This window comes from Chlorocebus sabaeus, chromosome 8 (assembly GCF_047675955.1).
Source record: "Chlorocebus sabaeus isolate Y175 chromosome 8, mChlSab1.0.hap1, whole genome shotgun sequence".
Taxonomy (NCBI): Eukaryota; Metazoa; Chordata; class Mammalia; order Primates; family Cercopithecidae; genus Chlorocebus; species Chlorocebus sabaeus.
In genome coordinates, this window is record NC_132911.1 from 42745146 (window position 1) to 42762980 (window position 17835).

Below are 17835 nucleotides of genomic sequence, written 5' to 3' on the forward strand. Positions count from 1 at the left end.
TGTGACAAGCCCCCATCCTGAAGCAATAAAGGGGCTGACAAACTCTGGTATGGTTTAAAGGAGCTCCTTATGAACTACAAAAGACACTCCACTCAGGAAATTCCAAGAGTTTAGGAGATCAGTGCCAGAAAATAAGGGACAGAGACCAAATATATTTTTTATTATAACACAACCACATGCTTGATTGAAAGAGTAAGGTCAGAAGTGCCAAGTTGTGCCTCCAAGTGCCACTGGTTTTTGTTTTCAAAGTTCGAGAAGGGGGAAAAGAAAATAGGATGAAAGTCAAGCTGTGGACCCTGCTGGAATGTCTCATAAATGGATATTTTTTATAGTACACTAAGTTGTCTGTTGGAATCTATCCCTTATGTACCTGTATTGTTTATTTTGACTTAGGGCCTTAGTGTAAATTGCCAAATTTTTGTTGTCATTATGGATGTGAAATTTTATTATAGTCAACTCTAATCACATTTAATGGCAGAGTACCAAGATTATTTTAGGTCATTAAAAGGTTATTAGGAAATAGTCATGCCTAAGAATCAACGTATCTGTAAAAAACACTAAAATTTGCTAGTAAAGATGCCCTGGTTAAGAAATGAAACCAAATACGTTTGTTTTGGATCCCATCTTAATTTGCTTTCATTAAGAAAATTACATTGGGCCAAGGTGGGTGAATCACTTGAGGTCAGGAGTTCGAGACCAGCCTGGCCAACATGGTGAAACCCTGTCTCTACTAAAAATAAAAAATTAGCCCAGCCTGGTGATGGATGCCTATAGTCCCAGCTACTGGAGAGGCTGAGGTGGGAGGATCACTTAAATCCCCGAGGCAGAGATCACCATTACACTCCAGCCTGGGCAACAAAGCGAGACATTCTCTCTCTCAAAAAAAAAAAAAAAAAAAAAAAAAAAAAAAAAGAAAAGAAAGAAAATTGCATTGCTTAAATAATTCTAATAGTAGAAGTAAAATTTAATTTTTTTTTTTTTAATTTCTGTGAAGGCATTTGATGTAAGAAGACAATATACTTCTGGAATTTTTCTAAGAATTAAAATTAGTGGGCTTTTCCTTTAGCTTAAGCTATGACTGGTACAAAAGTTATAAACAAGTAAATGTGTTACTGGCAAATTAAGGAAATGATTTTGTGTATTTTCTTTTAGCAGGGGTTAAGACATTACAAGAAGCTAATAATAGCTTCTTACTCATGAAGAGCTTCCCCAGTAAGATTACCACTTGTTATTTACATACCTATGCAGAACCGTCATCTCTTAAGAGTTTTGAGAAAGTTACCTTTATATTGTTTTGTTTTAGCCTGCGACCATTAATTAAGGAATCTTTAGAAAACATTACTGAAATTGTGAGGTACTTACGGAAATGGAAGCTACAGCTAGATGCCTGCCTATGTGGCTTCAGAGTTTACCAGGGAAAGTAATATTGAATATGAGAAGGCTAAAGAGTACCATTCCTGGTGTATTTTGCCTGAGTAGTAGATTGGAAACTTATTAAGTGCTGTCCCTTTAACCAAATTTACTGAGAAGCTGCTGTGTGCCAGCCACAAGGGATTGGGAAGGATAGCAAGGAATAAGAGGAAATGCCTGCCCTTCATGAACAAGAAGGTAATAGAATGACGCTGGTCTTTTTCTACTTGTGACCTAGTTTACAGAGCATGAAGGGGGTAATTAGCCACAGGACCTTAGTGTTTTACTAGAACTGGTTATGTGTTGAACTCTCCTGATCTGTTTTAACAAAAATAATTGTACTATCAACTCTGACAGTTAACTGTCCGATTGAGCTTGGGAAAATTACTTAATTTCTGAGTCTGATGTTCCTTAACTATAAGGATAATAATACCTACCTTACCTGCAGTGCTTTTGTGAATGTGCAGTGCCTAGTTCAATGCCTGGTATGTTGCTGATATAATACAGATGTTACTGGTGTCATACATGGTGTACATGATAGTAGCAACTGATTTTGTTGTCTGCCCTTCTGAGCTCAGACATGATCCTTAGGTTTTGATTTGGTAGTCTTTTAAGGAATAAGCAGGCTGTATCATGATGCCTGATTTGAAACATTGTATTTGAACTTCTCTGAGTTCTTTTATTCATAAGATGTATTACTCTAAATTGTGCATGAAGTGTTTTATAACCTCGGAGATCTTGGAGTACATAATTTCTTGGACATTTTAAATTTTTTTTTTTTTTTTTTTTTTAAGTAAAGGTCTTTCTGGTGAGAGTAACACTAAGTCCTTCAACTGAGTGAACCTGACTTGCCTCTCAGGTGGTAGGTTCTGGTGGGTTCATGCCTTTCTTTGGCTTTGGATGGTCATCAGCTGCAGGGCACCAGATTCATGTGTGAGTCTTTTTTAGTTGGAAAGCAAGACTTGATTGCTAATGATTGTGCTTTTTAAGTGATAGCTTTTTAGGTTAAGGATCAAAAATAATATTGAATATTTTTTGACTTCTGAATTGATTTTTATAACTCTTTAATGTTTTAGTAGAAATCACTTCAGTTGGTCCCTAAAGTCCTGTGTGTCCTCCTTGCAGCCCCCATCCTTTTCGCTGCATATAATTGGACCAGGAATGAAAAAAGAGACTTTCTGGATCATTGAGGTTTTCCTGGGGATTTAGAATTGGGACTGAATGACAGCTGGTCTTCAAACAAATTGCTTGGACTGAAGTGATACAGGCTTGGAACATACCTGCAGCCATTTTTAGTATTGTTTATGGAGAAATAGGAAAAGGCTGGTCTATGGAGAGAAAATGGTATAGATGGATAGAAAGAAACAAAGATGAAAGTCAGAGAGTATTGTCCAATACTTGGTGAGACCCAGCTATCTTTAGTACTATAGTATCAGTGATCTTACAGTAAGTTGCCTTTTTTGCATAAGTTTGCTCAAATTGGTTTCTTTCTTTTTTTAATTTTAATTTTTATTTTTATTTTTTATTATACTTTAAGTTCTAGGGTACATGTGCATAACGTGCAGGTTTGTTACATATGTATACTTGTGCCATGTTGGTGTGCTGCACCCATCAACTCGTCATCACCCATCAACTCGTCATTTACATCAGGTATAACTCCCAATGCAATCCCTCCCCCCTCCCCGCTCCCCATGATAGGCCCCGGTGTGTGATGTTCCCCTTCCCGAGTCCAAGTGATCTCATTGTTCAGTTCCCACCTATGAGTGAGAACATGCGGTGTTTGGTTTTTCTGTTCTTGTGATAGTTTGCTGAGAATTATGGTTTCCAGCCGCATCCATGTCCCTACAAAGGACACAAACTCATCCTTTTTTATGGCTGGATAGTATTCCATGGTGTATATGTGCCACATTTTCTTAATCCAGTCTGTCACTGATAGACATTTGGGTTGATTCCAAGTCTTTGCTCTTGTGAATAGTGCCGCAATAAACATACGTGTGCATGTGTCTTTATAGCAGCATGATTTATAATCCTTTGGGTATATACCCAGTAATGGGATGGCTGGGTCATATGGTACTTCTAGTTCTAGATCCTTGAGGAATCGCCATACTGTTTTCCATAATGGTTGAACTAGTTTACAATCCCACCAACAGTGTAAAAGTGTTCCTATTTCTCCACATCCTCTCCAGCACCTGTTGTTTCCTGACTTTTTAATGATTGCCATTCTAACTGGTGTGAGATAGTATCTCATTGTGCTTTTGATTTGCATTTCTCTGATGGCCAGTGATGATGAGCATTTTTTCATGTGTCTGTGGGCTGTATGAATGTCCTCTTTTGCGAAATGTCTGTTCATATCCTTTGCCCACTTTTTGATGGGGTTGTTTGTTTTTTTCTTGTAAATTTGTTTGAGTTCTTTGTAGGTTCTGGATATTAGCCCTTTGTCTGATGAGTAGATTGCAAAAATGTTCTCCCATTCTGTAGGTTGCCTGTTCACTCTGATGGTAGTTTCTTTTGCTGTGCAGAAGCTCTTTAGTTTAATGAGAGCCCATTTGCCAATTTTGGCTTTTGTTGCCGTTGCTTTTGGTGTTTTAGACATGAAGTTTTTGCCCATGCGTATGTCCTGAATGGTATTACCTAGGTTTTCTTCTAGGGTTTTTATGGTATTAGGTCTCAGAAGAACCTCAAATAAAGTAGCTTAAAATAATAATAGATGAGTATGATTATCCACGTGTCAAACAATGAAGTTAGCTCCCTTTCTTACACCATGCACAAATGGATTATAGACCTAAATGTAAGAGCTAAGTTATATAAAACTTAAAAGAAAACATACCAATAAATCTTCATGACTTTCGATTATGCAGGAGCCTCTTAGATATGACACAGAAAGTTCAAGATAGATAAATTGAACCTCATCAAAATTTGACACCGTTGACCTGGTATAGTGGCTCATGCCTGTAATCTCAGCACTTTGGGAGGCCAAGGCAGGAGACTCACTTGAGGCCAGGAGTTTGAGACCAACATGAGCAACATAGTGAGACTCCATCTCTCCAAAAAAAAAAAAAAAAAAAAGAAAAGAAAAGAAAGAAAAAAATTTTATCCAGGCATGGTGGTATGTCTTACCACTAGCTACTCTGGAGGCTGAGGTGGGAAGATGGCTTGAGCTCAGGAATACGAATACAAGGTTATAGTGAACTGTGATCATGCCACTTCACTCCAGCCTGGGCAACAGAGTGGGAACCTATCTCTTAAAAAAAATTAAAAACTTTGTTTGCAAAATATGCCATCAAGAAAGTAGAAAGACATGGCCGGTCACAGTGGCTCGAGCCTCTAATCCCAGCACTTTGGGAGGCTGAGGTGGGCGGATCACTTGAGGTCAGGTGAGGTCAGGAGTTCAAGACCAGCCTGGCTAACATGATGAAACCCTGTCTCTACTAAAAAATACAAAAATTAGCTGGGCATGGTGGTGCACGCCATGTAACCCCAGGTACTTGGGAGACTGAGGCAGGAGAATTGGTTGCAGTGAGCTGAGATTGTGTCACTGCACTCCAACCTGGGCAACACAGTGAGACTCTGTCTCCAAAAAAAAAAAAAAAAAGAAAAGAAAGTGGAAAAACAGCCTACAAAATGGGAGAAAATATTCACATGTCATATGTCTGTTGGCTGGTATCCTGAATATTAAAACAAACAAAAAACCAAAACTCTTACAATTCAATAAAAAAGGCAACAGTTTTTCAATGTGCAAATAATTGAGTAGGCTTTTTGTCCAGAGAGGATATACAATGGCCAACAAGCACATGTAAAGATGCTCAGCATCATTAGTCATTAGGAAATTGCAGATCAAAACCACCGTGAGACCAGTTCACATCCACTAGGAGGGCTATAACTAAAAAGACCGACAATAATGAGTGTTGGCAAGGCTGTAGAGAACATACATTGCTGGTGAGGATGCAAAATATAGCTGCTTTGGAAGAGTTTGGCCTTGCCTCACATTTTAAACATGGGACCCATCAGTTTCACTGCTAGGCATATACCCAAATGAAACAAATGTCCACACAGAAACTAGTACAGCAGTGTTCAAGGCATCATTATTCATAATGGCCCCAAAGTGGAAATAACCCAAGTTACATCAGCAAATAAATGAATAAATAAAATGTGATATATCTATAAATGGAATATTAATTAGCCACAAAAAGGAATGAAGTACTGATACATGCTGTAATATGGATAAACCTTAGAAAACATGCTGATTGAAAGAAGCCAGACACAAAAGACCACATAGTGTATGATTTTATTTATATGAAATGTCCAGGATAGACAAATTCATAGAGACAGAAAGTAGATTATTGATTTTCAGGGGCTGGAGAGAAGGGGAAACGGGAGTGATGGCTAATGGAGATAGGGTTTCTTTTTGGAAAGATGGAAGTGCTCTAAGACTTGATTGTGGTGATAGGTGTACCATTCTGGCTATACTAAAATGCATTGTCTACTGTAAATGGGTAAGTTGTGTCATGTGAGTTATTTCTCAATAAAGCTGTTTTTAAAAGTAAATAATGAAGTTAATATGTTATCCAATGATATGAGACAGGCTTCAAAAATAATCATAACAGATTTCTATAGAGGTAACTTAGTTGTAACTTTAAAAAAACATGCTTATTACCTAAAATAAATACAGTTTTCTTTTTTCATAATAGGTAAAAATTCTGAATATCATGTTGCTTCATTTTAAGCTAATTTGAATAAAATTTAATACTGATTGTGTATCAGTATGAGTTACAGTAAAAGTTGAAACATATGTTTTTTTCTTAACCTATCAGTCTCATTGTCTTTCTGTTTTTTTGAGGTGAATAGAGACAGTTGTAGTGTTATGGAAAGATTTTTGGACTTAGCAATTGCTCAAGCAGGACAAACTTAGATGTTCTGTCTGTGGTCTTAGATAATTAATTAATTTTTAGAGGATCAATTTCAAAACCTGTAAAATGAGGCTCATGCTGAGTTTGAAAAGTTTTATCCTCCCTCCCTCCCTTCCTTCCTTCCTTCCTTCCTAGTGTTTGTTAGAAATATGGGAAATTTTCCCATAGAAAATTTTCCTGGGAAAATATAAAGGATATTCAGATTCTATCCTCGTTTCGATGTGTTTGTCCATACTGGTGTTTTATCTTAAATTTTTTAAGTCTTTTGCAAACAACAGTGGTGTTCAGATGTGTCCAAAGCCTAGTACTACATCTGAGAAAATAGAATCTCAGTTTATATTATTTGAATAAATCGGAATTTAGTGATGTTATTGGTGACCTTTGAAGTATTAGGTGATGGAGTTCATTGAAATATTAACTGAAAAACTTATTTTAACTTTCTTTATATATTTATCAGTTTAAAGACTGCGTCATTGGCCAGGGGCAATGGCTTACGCCTGTCATCCCAGCACTTTGGGAGGCCGAGGTGGATGAATCACCTGAGGTCAGGGGTTCAAGATCAGCCTGGCCAACATGGTAAAACCCCGTCTCTACTAAAAATACAAAAATTAGCCGGGCATGGTGGTGTGGGCCTATAATCCTAGCTACTTGGGAGACTGAGGCAGGAGAATTGCTTAAACCTGGGAGGTGGAGGTTGCAGTGAGCTGAGATCGCACCATTGCACTCCAGCCTGCTTGGGTGACAGAGCGAGACTCTGTCTCAAAACAACAACAACAAAAAAACAACCAAAAAATGTGTCATTAATTATGTGTTAACAGTCAAGTTGACTTTTAAGAGAATCTGCAATTATGGTAGATTCTTGACTGTTCTTTGTTGTTGTTGTTGTTGTTGTTGTTGTTGGTTTTCTTTTGGAGACCGGGTCTCACTCTGTCGCCCAGGCTGGAGTGCAGTGGTATAATCTCGGCTCACTGCAACCTCTGCCTCCTAGGTTCAAGGGGTTGTTCTCCCACCTCAGCCTCCTCAGTAGCTGGGATTACAGGTGTGTCCCACCACACCAGGCTAATTTTTGTATTTCTAGTAGAGACAAGGTTTCACTTTGTTGGCCAGGTGTTGTCTTGAACTCCTGACCTCAAGTGATCCGCCCACCTCAGCCTCCCAAAGTGCTGGGATTACAGGGTGATCCACCACACCTGGCCAACTTGACTGTTACTAACATGTAAAGTTATTTAGTGGCTGATATGTGTCAAATACATTTTTATGTTACAGTTAAGTGATGATATGCGATAAGATTCAATTTTCTTTGTTTAGCTTGATAGCTACATGATCTTAATATGTAAGCTTTTTCTTATTTTGCAGAGATCCTGCATATTTTGATGAAAATTGGCTAAACAGAATCAAAACTGAAGTAGGAGATAATTGGAGGCTAAAGGTATTTTTCCATCTGTTAAATCTTTAAATATTTGTATGTGTATAATATCTGTTGATTTTTTTGGTCTAATGTATCCGGTGAGCTTTAGAAACTTAGGTAGCCTGCAATGAAATAATGTAGAATTGAAGATTGAACTCACCTGGAGTTGTGCACCTACGCATAACATAATATGAGTTAGTAACGCATAGCGACCAAGGGCATGGAGCCATTGTGCCTGTGTCCACATCATAGCTCTGCCATTTACTGTCTATGGGGAAGTGTTGTGACCTTCCTTTGCCTTGGTTTCCCCATTTGTAAAATGAGGATTAATATAGCTTCTGCCTCACAGAAATGAGTTATTATGCCAAGTACTTAGAACAGTACATGTGGTAGTTATAAGATAATATTGTTCATTATTAACTGTATCCTAAACACTCAGAGAATGAAACATTTCCATTTCCTTCCTAGTAACCTTTAAGTATTTTACAAGCTTCTTTAACCAAAACTTACAATAAGAAAAAAAGTTTACATTGCAACCAATTTCCCACCTAAATGTGTGCATATATATAGCTGAACAGGTTTTTGCCCTTATGTTAGGCAGTGATGTTTGCATTTTATTTTTTAAAATGTTTGTTGTAATCCACTAAATTATTTTTTTAACTTTATATTTTGGTTTTTGTTTTTTGAAATGGAGTCTTCTCTGTCCCCCAGGCTGGAGGGCAGTGGTGCAATCTCAGCTCACTGAAACCTTTGCCTCCCTGGTTCAAGTGATTCTCCTGCCTCGGCCTCCCAAGCAGCTGGGATTACAGGCATCCGCCACCACACCCAGCTAATTTTTGCATTTTTGTAGAGATGGGGTTTAACCCTGTTGACCAGGCTGGTATCAAACTCCTGATCTCAGGTGATCCGCCCGCCTTGGCCTCCCAAAGTGCTGGAATTACAAGCATCAGCCACCACACCTGGCCTATATTTTGAAATAATTATAGATTCACAAGGAGTTGCAAAAAACGTGTACTAAGAGGTTATGTGTACCTTTTACCCAGTTTCTCCAGTGGTAACATCTTGCATAACTATAATACAATATCAAAACTAGGGAACTGGCATTGGTACAGTCCATATTTTATTCAGATTTTACCAAGGTTACTTGCACTCTGTGTTAGTGCGTGCAGTTCTGTGTAGCTCTGTCTCGTGTGTAGCTTCTTATAACTACCACCACAGTGAAGACCCAGAACTATTCCGTCACCACACAGCTTCCTGTGCTGCTTCTGTAACTAGAGTGCTGGGATTACAGGCGTGAGTCACTGTGCCTGACCGGCCCTGTTTTAATTTCTAAACAATCTTTCAAGGGCAGGCAGTTTATTTATAATTTTTATTTACTTTTTTTGAGACAAGATCTCACTCTGTCACCCAGGATGGAGTATAGTGGCACAGTCTCAGCTCACTGCAACCTCCACCTCCTGAGCTCAACCACAGGTGCATGCCAACACACCAGGCTAATGTTTTAAATTTTTGTAGGGATGAGGTCTTGCTATATTGCTCAGTCCGGTCTCGAACTCCTAGGCTCAAGCCATCCTCCTGCCTCAACCTGGCAGGCCAGGCGCGGTGGCTAACATCTGTAATCCCAGCACTTTGGGAGGTCAAGGCAGGTGGATCACTTGCGGTCTGGAGTTCAAGACCAGCCTGGCCAAGATGGTGAATCCCTGTTGCTAGTAAAAATATAAAAATTAGGCCAGGCACGGTGGCTCACACCTGTAATCCCAGCACTTTGGGAGGGCGAGATGGGCAGATCACAGGTCAGGAGATGGAGACCATCCTGGCCAACATGGTGAAACCCCATTTGTACTAAAAATACAAAATTAACTGGGCGTGGTATTGCGCACCTATAGTCGCACCTACTCAGGGGGCTGAGGCAGGAGAATCACTTGAACCTTGGAGGCAGAGGTTGCAGTGAGCTGAGATGGCGCCACTGTACTCCGGCCTGGTGACAGAGCAAGACTCCGTCTCAAAAAAAAAAAAATTAGGTTTTTTGGCGGGTGCCTGTAATTCCAGCTACCCTGGAGGCTAAGACATGAGAATTGCTTGAACCCAGGAGGCGGAGGTTGCAGTGAGCCAAGATTGCACCACTGCACTCCAGCCTGGGTGACAGAGCAAGACTCAGTCTCAAAAAAAAAAAAAAATTTTTTTTTTAATGTTACAGCATGTTTAAAACAATTTATGATGTTTAAAATAATGCTACTAATCATTTTGTGTCTGTTTACTGGCTTGATCAGGAGTTGTATATCTCCTCCCAGCAGGCACACAGATGCTGGGAGTATGTGGGTATGTATATCTATACATACCCACATATGCTGTCCCCAGTGTCATGAGTAGGGCAGTGGTAGTATATGGAGACAGGTAGAAAAGTTTATCATAGTCTTAACACTCAGAACTGACCTTCTTATTCTCTATATTTTATGCTGTACTTCAATTTTATGATGCCATTGATTAAAGACAAGATATACGACCGGGCACGGTGGCTCACGCCTGTAATCCCAGCACTTTGGGAGGCCAAGGTGGGCGAATCACCTGAGGTCAGAAGTTCGAGACCAGCCTGGCCAACATGGTGAAACCCCATCTCTACTAAAAATACAAAAATTAGCCAGGTGTGGTGGCAGGTGCCTGTAATCCCAGCTACTCAGAAGGCTGAGGCACACGAATTGCTTGAATCCGGGAGGCAGAGGTTGCAGTGAGCCGAGATCGCGCCATTGCACTCCAGCCTGCCTGGGCAACAGAGGGAGACTCTGTGTCAAAAAATAAATAAATAAAGATAAGATATAGCTTTTTGTGATGTGATTTAAAAAACTACAATTTTAAATGAATGGCAGTTGATTTGCAAGGCATTTTAATTTCAAACATTAAAAATATGGGAAAATGAACATCCTAGAATGAAAGAGATAAAGCGTATTATGCATTTTCCATATCTACAAATTTTTATAGACATTTAAGCATGTTAATTTTATGAGACCTGTAAAAATAAATAAGCAAGTTTTCAATTTATTTTCTTCCTTTCAAATAAATATGCCTTTAATTAAGTACTGGATCACGTTGCTGTGATTCACGTTCTTATTTGAAAGCCTCAGTCCCTACTAGCTTGTTTTCTAGGATGTCTCAACTACAGACACCAGCCAGGGACAGCTAGATTAATAAAATAAAATCAATAGAGCTATATCACATGCCCATTTAACCTAACACAAAACTGTATGAGTTGGGTCAAACAAAAAGAAAAAATTATAGTTTACAATAAACAGGGCAGGTGATTCTGCCCATTCTTCACCTAACATGGCTCATAAACATTTAGTTTGATGATCAACTGAAGAAACAGTTGTTGTTTTTTTTTTTCTGGTAGGGGAAGAATTTAAAGACATTATACTTTATGGGTTATTTTAAAGAGATTTTACTATAATTTTTGCTTAATACTCTCTTTAGAAGTTAATTTCTATGTAGATGCAGTTTGACTTTTCTGGGGAGAATAGCTCTGAACTCAAGTCTTCATTAAGGATGGCATATTTTTACTTTACCCACAGAAAACCTAAATAATTTAATCTTATTGTTAAGTCTCATTCAGTTACCCTCCAGTTGTTGTCAGTGTGGTCATAACATTGAAAATTCTACATAATTGGAAACATAATTTGTTTTATAAATCTCTTGGATTATATAAAGCCATAATAGTACTTTTTGATGATGATGATAATAATTCAAATATGCCTTTGAATTTTATTTTTTAATATTTACTTTATGATTAACTGCAGTGATTGGTTGGCTCAGAAATTTTTTGTGTTAAATTATGTTTTCATCTGTCATGCCTTTTACCCAGTTTTCTCTCTCTTTAAACAGATAAGCAATTTAAAGAAAATTTTAAAAGGAATCTTGGATTATAATCATGAGGTAAAGACTTTTTTCTCATTCTGCTTAGAAGTATTACTATAGGATAGTTTAATTTATAATAGTTTCAAGTTAAGGAAAAATTGCTTTCAAAATTAATCATCAGTTTGTCCTTCATTTTATAGTTTCTATAATAGGATGATGGTTCAACCAACCATCTGTGAGTCAGTTAATAGATGGATGATCCTTTTCACTGTATTATGGGTAGTTTGTAAATGATTACTAATTAATGTCAAATTTTACTTTATGTCATCTATTAATTCTGTCTTTTCTTCCTTGTGAAGATAGTTTTAGAGTTCATGCACCATTGTCTACTTTCATTTTATTCCTTGGCAAACCACCCACGCCTAGATGAACTCAGTTTGTCCTCTGAGTCTGCATCAGAACAGTCATTGCTGGGGAAGAAATCAGGCAGTGGAAATAACTAGTTTTACTTTAAATTTCACAATCAAAGATGCCAAATGGACACAATACCATACCCTAGTTATTTCCCTACTGTGTTTTCCTGCAAGCTTTACCTGCATTTAGTACCCATGTTTATACCCGTAGCACTGATCTTCCCCATCTCAGTAAGTGACCCTACCATTCACCATCTTACTGAACCCCAGAACCTAGAAAGCCTCCTACAATCCTTCTTTCTTCTAATATCATCTGCAAGACCCATTAGTCAAACCTTCAAAATAGAGCTTTCTTCAGCTGTGTGGCCACCAACTATGCCAAGCCATCGTTCACTCTTGCTTAGGTTACTAAAGTAGTCTTGCTGGTGACCCTGATTTCACTGTTGCATAATTTTTAAAAATTCAAAGGTGATCTCATCAGTATTCTTAAAGTCCTCTGTGGTTTCTCCTTGCATTGAGAATCACATCCAAATTCTTACCATGAACGACTTCCTAACTACTTTTCCCGCACCTAAGGCACTGGAGCCACATCCTCTCCTTCTGTGCCTGGAATCTGCCAAGTCCTTTTCTTCCTTAGCCTTTGCCCCACTGCTGTTGCCATGTGCAGTGTTCTTCCCTCAGCTCCTGGCATTTATTGCTCTTGCTTATTTGAACTTTCTGTCACCTCCTTACAGAGAATTTCCCTGAGCATATGCTGTCTCAGCCAGGGCCACATTCACCCCTCAGCCCCATTTACTCAGTCACATCACCCTGTTTATTCCCTTTAATCCTGGCCATATCAGCAGTCTCTTTATTTGTTGGTTTATTATTTGGTTGTCTCATCCCATTATACTCTTCTCTTCTTTTTTTTTTTTTTTTTTTGAGACAGAGTCTCGCTCTGTCGCCCAGGCTGGAGTGCAGTGGTGCCATCTTGGCTCACTGCAAGCTCCGCCTCCCGGGTTCATGCCATTCTCCTGCCTCATCCTCCCAAGTAGCTGGGACTACAGTTGCTCACCACTACGCCAGGCTAATTTTTTTGTATTTTTAGTAGAGACAGGGTTTCACCATGTTAGCCAGGATGGTCTCGATTCCTGACCTCCTGATCCACCCGCCTTGGCCTTCCAGAGTGCTGGGATTACAGGCATGAGCCACCGCACCCGGCCTTCTCTTCTCTTTTTTTGACAGAATCTTGCTGTGTCGCCCAAGCTAGAGTGCAGTAGCGCAATCTTGGTTCACTGCAACCTCTGCTTCCTGGGTTCAAGCGATTCTCCTGCCTCAGCTTCCCGAGAAGCTGGGACTACAGGCATGCACCACCATGCCCAGCTAATTTTTGTGTTTTTGGTAGAGACAGGGTTTCACCATATTGACCAGGCTGGTCTCAAACTCCTGACCTTGTGATTCACCAACCTCGGACTCCCAAAGTGCTGGGATTACAGGCATGAGCCACTGTGCCTGGCCACCCCATTATGTTCTTAGAGCCATGAAATGAGGCCGGACCCAGACCTGATGTAGTCATTGGTACATCCCAGCCCTCAGGACAGTGCTATCACACTGCAGGCACTCAGAGTTTCCTAATCTCGTCAAATAAATGTTAATTTCCAAGAAAAACATATTTAAGATACATGTAAGTGTGAACATAGGGTTGGTATTAGACGTGTTGACAAAAAGTGTTTTTTTTTTTTTTTTTCCTTCGTCCAGAAGTGCTTACATTTACTAGATCTTTTGGGCTTAGGAGAAGTGATCGGTTTTGTTCTGAGCATCATGCCTATTATATATTAAAAAAGTAGTTTTAAAAAAAGTATTACAATAAAAAAGAATAGAAAATGTATGGCATTGAAGATAGTGATCCTGTTTCAGGAGTGTCATCCTGAGCCAACTCTTTCGCTCAGTGGAAGCCACCCAGAGGAAGTCTGAGCCATTATCCTCGCCTCATACACAAGAAACCGAGGCACGTGTGTACCTCTTTCTCTTCCCCTCTTGTAATTTTCCTTTTTTTCTCCCCCTCACCCAGCCCCCTGGCATTTCTGGGTCCTAGGCCTGCTGGTGTTACTTGTAGCCCCACATAGCATCCCCTAGCCTGAGCGTGCCTGAGAGGAAGAAGAAATCCACTCTCTGAAAATGGTGTGGTGTCTTTGGAACTTATCCCCTTTTAGAAACCTAATTATATTCATTACTACATGATTAGGAGAAAGAGTTGGAGCATGAGTAAAACTAAAATTAGTATGTGTAGTTGCAGTTTGCTTAATTTGAGCCTGCACTGCCATTTAGTGAGCCCATACCTATATGATTCAGTATCAGTTTCCCCATTTATTCTCATAGCCCAAGGTTCTTTTCCTTCTTACTGCTTACTGTGATTTGAATTATATATTTCTTTGTGCATTTACTAATTCATTTTGTGTGTTCTACTTCATAAACTAGATGAAGGTACTTGCCTGTAAATTTAAACGTTTTGCAGATGCATACCTCTTTGACATCATAGTTCTATTTCTAGAAATTGGTCTTCAAGATCTACATTAGGCTATCCACCTCACCATTATTTCATAGTAGGCAAAAACTGAATATAACCCAATGTCTAACAATAAGAAAATTATGAAACATTTTGTAGGACAAATGCCATTCAGCCATGAAAATACGTATGTATAAATATTCTTTAATAAGATAAAAGTGTGAGATTGTATATGCCATATGATACCAGTTTTATGTGAATATACATAAATGTGTTTATAAAAATGTATATGCAGGTCCACAATTTCAGATCCCAATCCTTTAGCCCACATTCGTTTTGGAATCCAGAGTTTTTCAGATTTTTAGAAAGGTAACATGATGCATACACCACATATTGTATAAATACCCCAGTGGGGCCTGGGGTTACACCATTATTCCATTATATTAACATTTCTGCAGCAAAATGTAAGATTATTCACTCTAGGATAAACAAGAAGAATACATTCATGGTTCTGTCATTACCTTTCACCCTCCTCCTGGGAATTCCTTTGTCTTTCTCCTGTCTTATTTTGTTTGCTGAATTCTGTGTTTTTCTTTTTCTTGGTTTACTTTCATGTTTTGGTAGAGTCCATTTTCCGGTGGCATCTTCAGAAAAATACATGATAGATACTTATTTTAAGCCCCACAAATCTGAAAATAATCTTAGTTCTCTTTACACTGTGGTTGAGTTGAATATGGAATTCCAGGTTGGAAGTCATTCCTCCGTATTTTGAAATCATTGCTCCATGCCCATGCCCTCTGGCTTCCAATGCTGCTGCTGACATCTCTCATGTGGACTCCCACTTCCTGTTGGTAACTTGTTCACTTTCTGGAACCTTTTAGGTCCTTTTTATCTCCATGTTCATGCTGCTGTGCTTTGGTATGAGAAGGAGTTTTGTTGTTGTTGTTTTCTTTTGTTTTATTGTACTTGGCACTTAGCATACCCTTAAAGTCTGAATGCCTACTAGCTTTAGTTTTAGGAAATTTTCTTATTATTATTTATTTTATCTCATTTATTTGTTTAGTTAGTTAGTTAGTTATTTTACTACTTTATTTTTCTTTACTTTCTCTGTCCTCTTTCTGAACTATTTAGCTATTGAACCTCCTGGGTTAATCCTTTAGTTATCTAACCCTGTCTCTCCTTTATTCTCTCTTGTGTTTTTGCTCTACTTACTGAGGTGATTATACACCTTGTTCTAGCTTGCCTGTTGAATTTTTCATTTCTGCTATCATATTTTTAATTTGCTAGAGCACTTTTTGTTTTCTGAATATAACTTTTATATCCTGTTCTTGCTTTATGAATATATAGTGTCTCTTATGTCTATGAGAATATTAATCATAGAAGATATTTTTTACTTCCATTTTTTAAAAAATTATTATACTTTAAGTTCTGAGATACATGTGCAGAATGTGCAGGTTTGTTACATAGCTATACACGTGCCATGGTGGTTTGCTCATCAACCCGTCATCTGTATTAGGTATTTCTCCTAATGCTATCCCTCCCCCAGCCCCCCACCCCGCAACAGCCCCCAGTGGGTTATGTTCCCTCCCTGTGTCCATGTGTTCTCACTGTTCAGTTCCCACCCATGAGTGAGAACATGCAGTGTTTGGTTTTCTGTTCTTGTGATAGTTTGCTCACAATGATGGTTTCTGAGCTTCATCCATGTCCCTGCAAAGGACATGAACTCATCCTTTTTTATGGCTGCATGGTATTCCATGGTGTATATGTGCCACATTTTCTTTATCTAGTCTATCATTGATGGGCATTTGGGTTGGTTCCAAGTCTTTGCTATTGTGAATAGTGCTGCAATAAACATATGTGTGCATGTGTCTTTATAGTAGATTGATTTATAATCCTTTGGATATATACCCAGTAATGGGATTGCTGGGTCAAATGGTATTTCTGATTCTAGATCCTTGAGGAATCGCCACACTGTCTTCCACAATGGTTGAACTAATTTACAATCCCACCAACAGTGTAAAAGCATTCCTATTTCTCCACATCCTCTCCAGCATCTATTGTTTCCTTACTTTTTATGATCACCATTCTAACTGGTGTGAGATGGTATCTCATTGTGGTTTTGAGTTGCATTTCTCTAATGACCAATGATGATGAGCTATTTTTCATATGTTTATTGGCCATGTAAATGTCTTCTTTTGCGAAGTGTCTGTTCATATCCTTCGCCCACTTTTTGATGGGGTTGTTTTTTTCTTGTAAATTTGTTTAAGTTCCTTGTAGAGTCTGGATATTAGCCCTTTGTCAGATGGATAGATTACAAAAATTTTCTCCCATTCTGTAGGTTGCCTTTTCACTCTGATGATAGTTTCTTTTGCTGTGCAGAAGCTCTTTAGTTTACTTAGATCCCATTTGTCAGTTTTGGCTTTTGTTGCAGTTGCTTTTGGTGTTTTAGTCATGAAGTTTTTGCCCATGCCTATGTCCTGAATGGTATTGCCTAGATTTTCTTCTAGGGTTTTTATGGTTTTAGGTCTTACCTTTAAGTCTTTAATCCATCATGAGTTAATTTTTGTATAAGATGTAAGGAAGGGATCCAGTTTCAGTTTTCTGCATATGGCTAGCCAGTTTTCCCAGCACCATTTATTAAATAGGGAATCCTTTTCCCATTGCTTGTTTTTGTCAGGTTTATCAAAGATCAGATGGTTGTAGATGTGTGGCATTATTTCTGAGGCCTCTGTTCTCTTCCATTGGTCTGTATATCTGTTTTGGTACCAGTACCATGCTGTTTTGGTTACTGTAGCCTTGTAGTATAGTTTGAAGTCAGGTATTTTGATGCCTCCAACTTTGTTATTTTTGCTTAGGATTGTCTTGGCTATACTGGCTCATTTTTGGTTCCATATGAAATTTAAAGTAGTTTTTTCTAATTATTTGAAGAAAGTTAGTGGTAGCTGTATGGGGATACCATTGAATCTATAAAATGCTTTGGGCAGGATGGCCATTTTCACAATATTGATTCTTCCTATTCATGAGCATGGAATGTTTGTTCATTTGTTTGTGTCCTCTCTTAATTCCTTGAGCAGTGGTTTGTAGTTCTTCTTGAAGAGGTCCTTCACATCCCTTGTTAGTTGTGTATTCCTAGGTATTTTATTCTCTTAGTAGCAGTTGTGAATGGGAGTTCACTCATGATTTGGCTCTCTGTCTGTTACTGGTATATAGGGATGCTTTTGATTTTTGCACATTGATTTTGTATCCTGAGACTTTGCTGAAGTTGCTTATCAGCTTGAGATTTTGGGCTGAGACAATGGGATTTTCTAAATATACAGTCATGTCATCTGCAAACAGAGACAGTTTGACTTCCTCTCTTCCTATTTG

At 38.6% G+C, this 17835-nt stretch overlaps 1 protein-coding gene across 4 annotated transcripts in view; it reads left to right on the forward strand.

Annotated features, from left to right (window-relative positions):
- The window catches only part of HOOK3 (hook microtubule tethering protein 3), a 137476-nt gene that overhangs the window by 23683 nt on the left and 95958 nt on the right, over window positions 1-17835 (forward strand). For all 4 annotated transcript variants that reach the window (XM_073018060.1, XM_073018059.1, XM_007962356.3 and 1 more), the window contains exons 3-4: window positions 7674-7746; window positions 11599-11649. In XM_073018060.1, the coding sequence (XP_072874161.1) occupies window positions 7674-7746; window positions 11599-11649 (124 nt within the window). The remainder of the gene's footprint in view (window positions 1-7673; window positions 7747-11598; window positions 11650-17835) is intronic.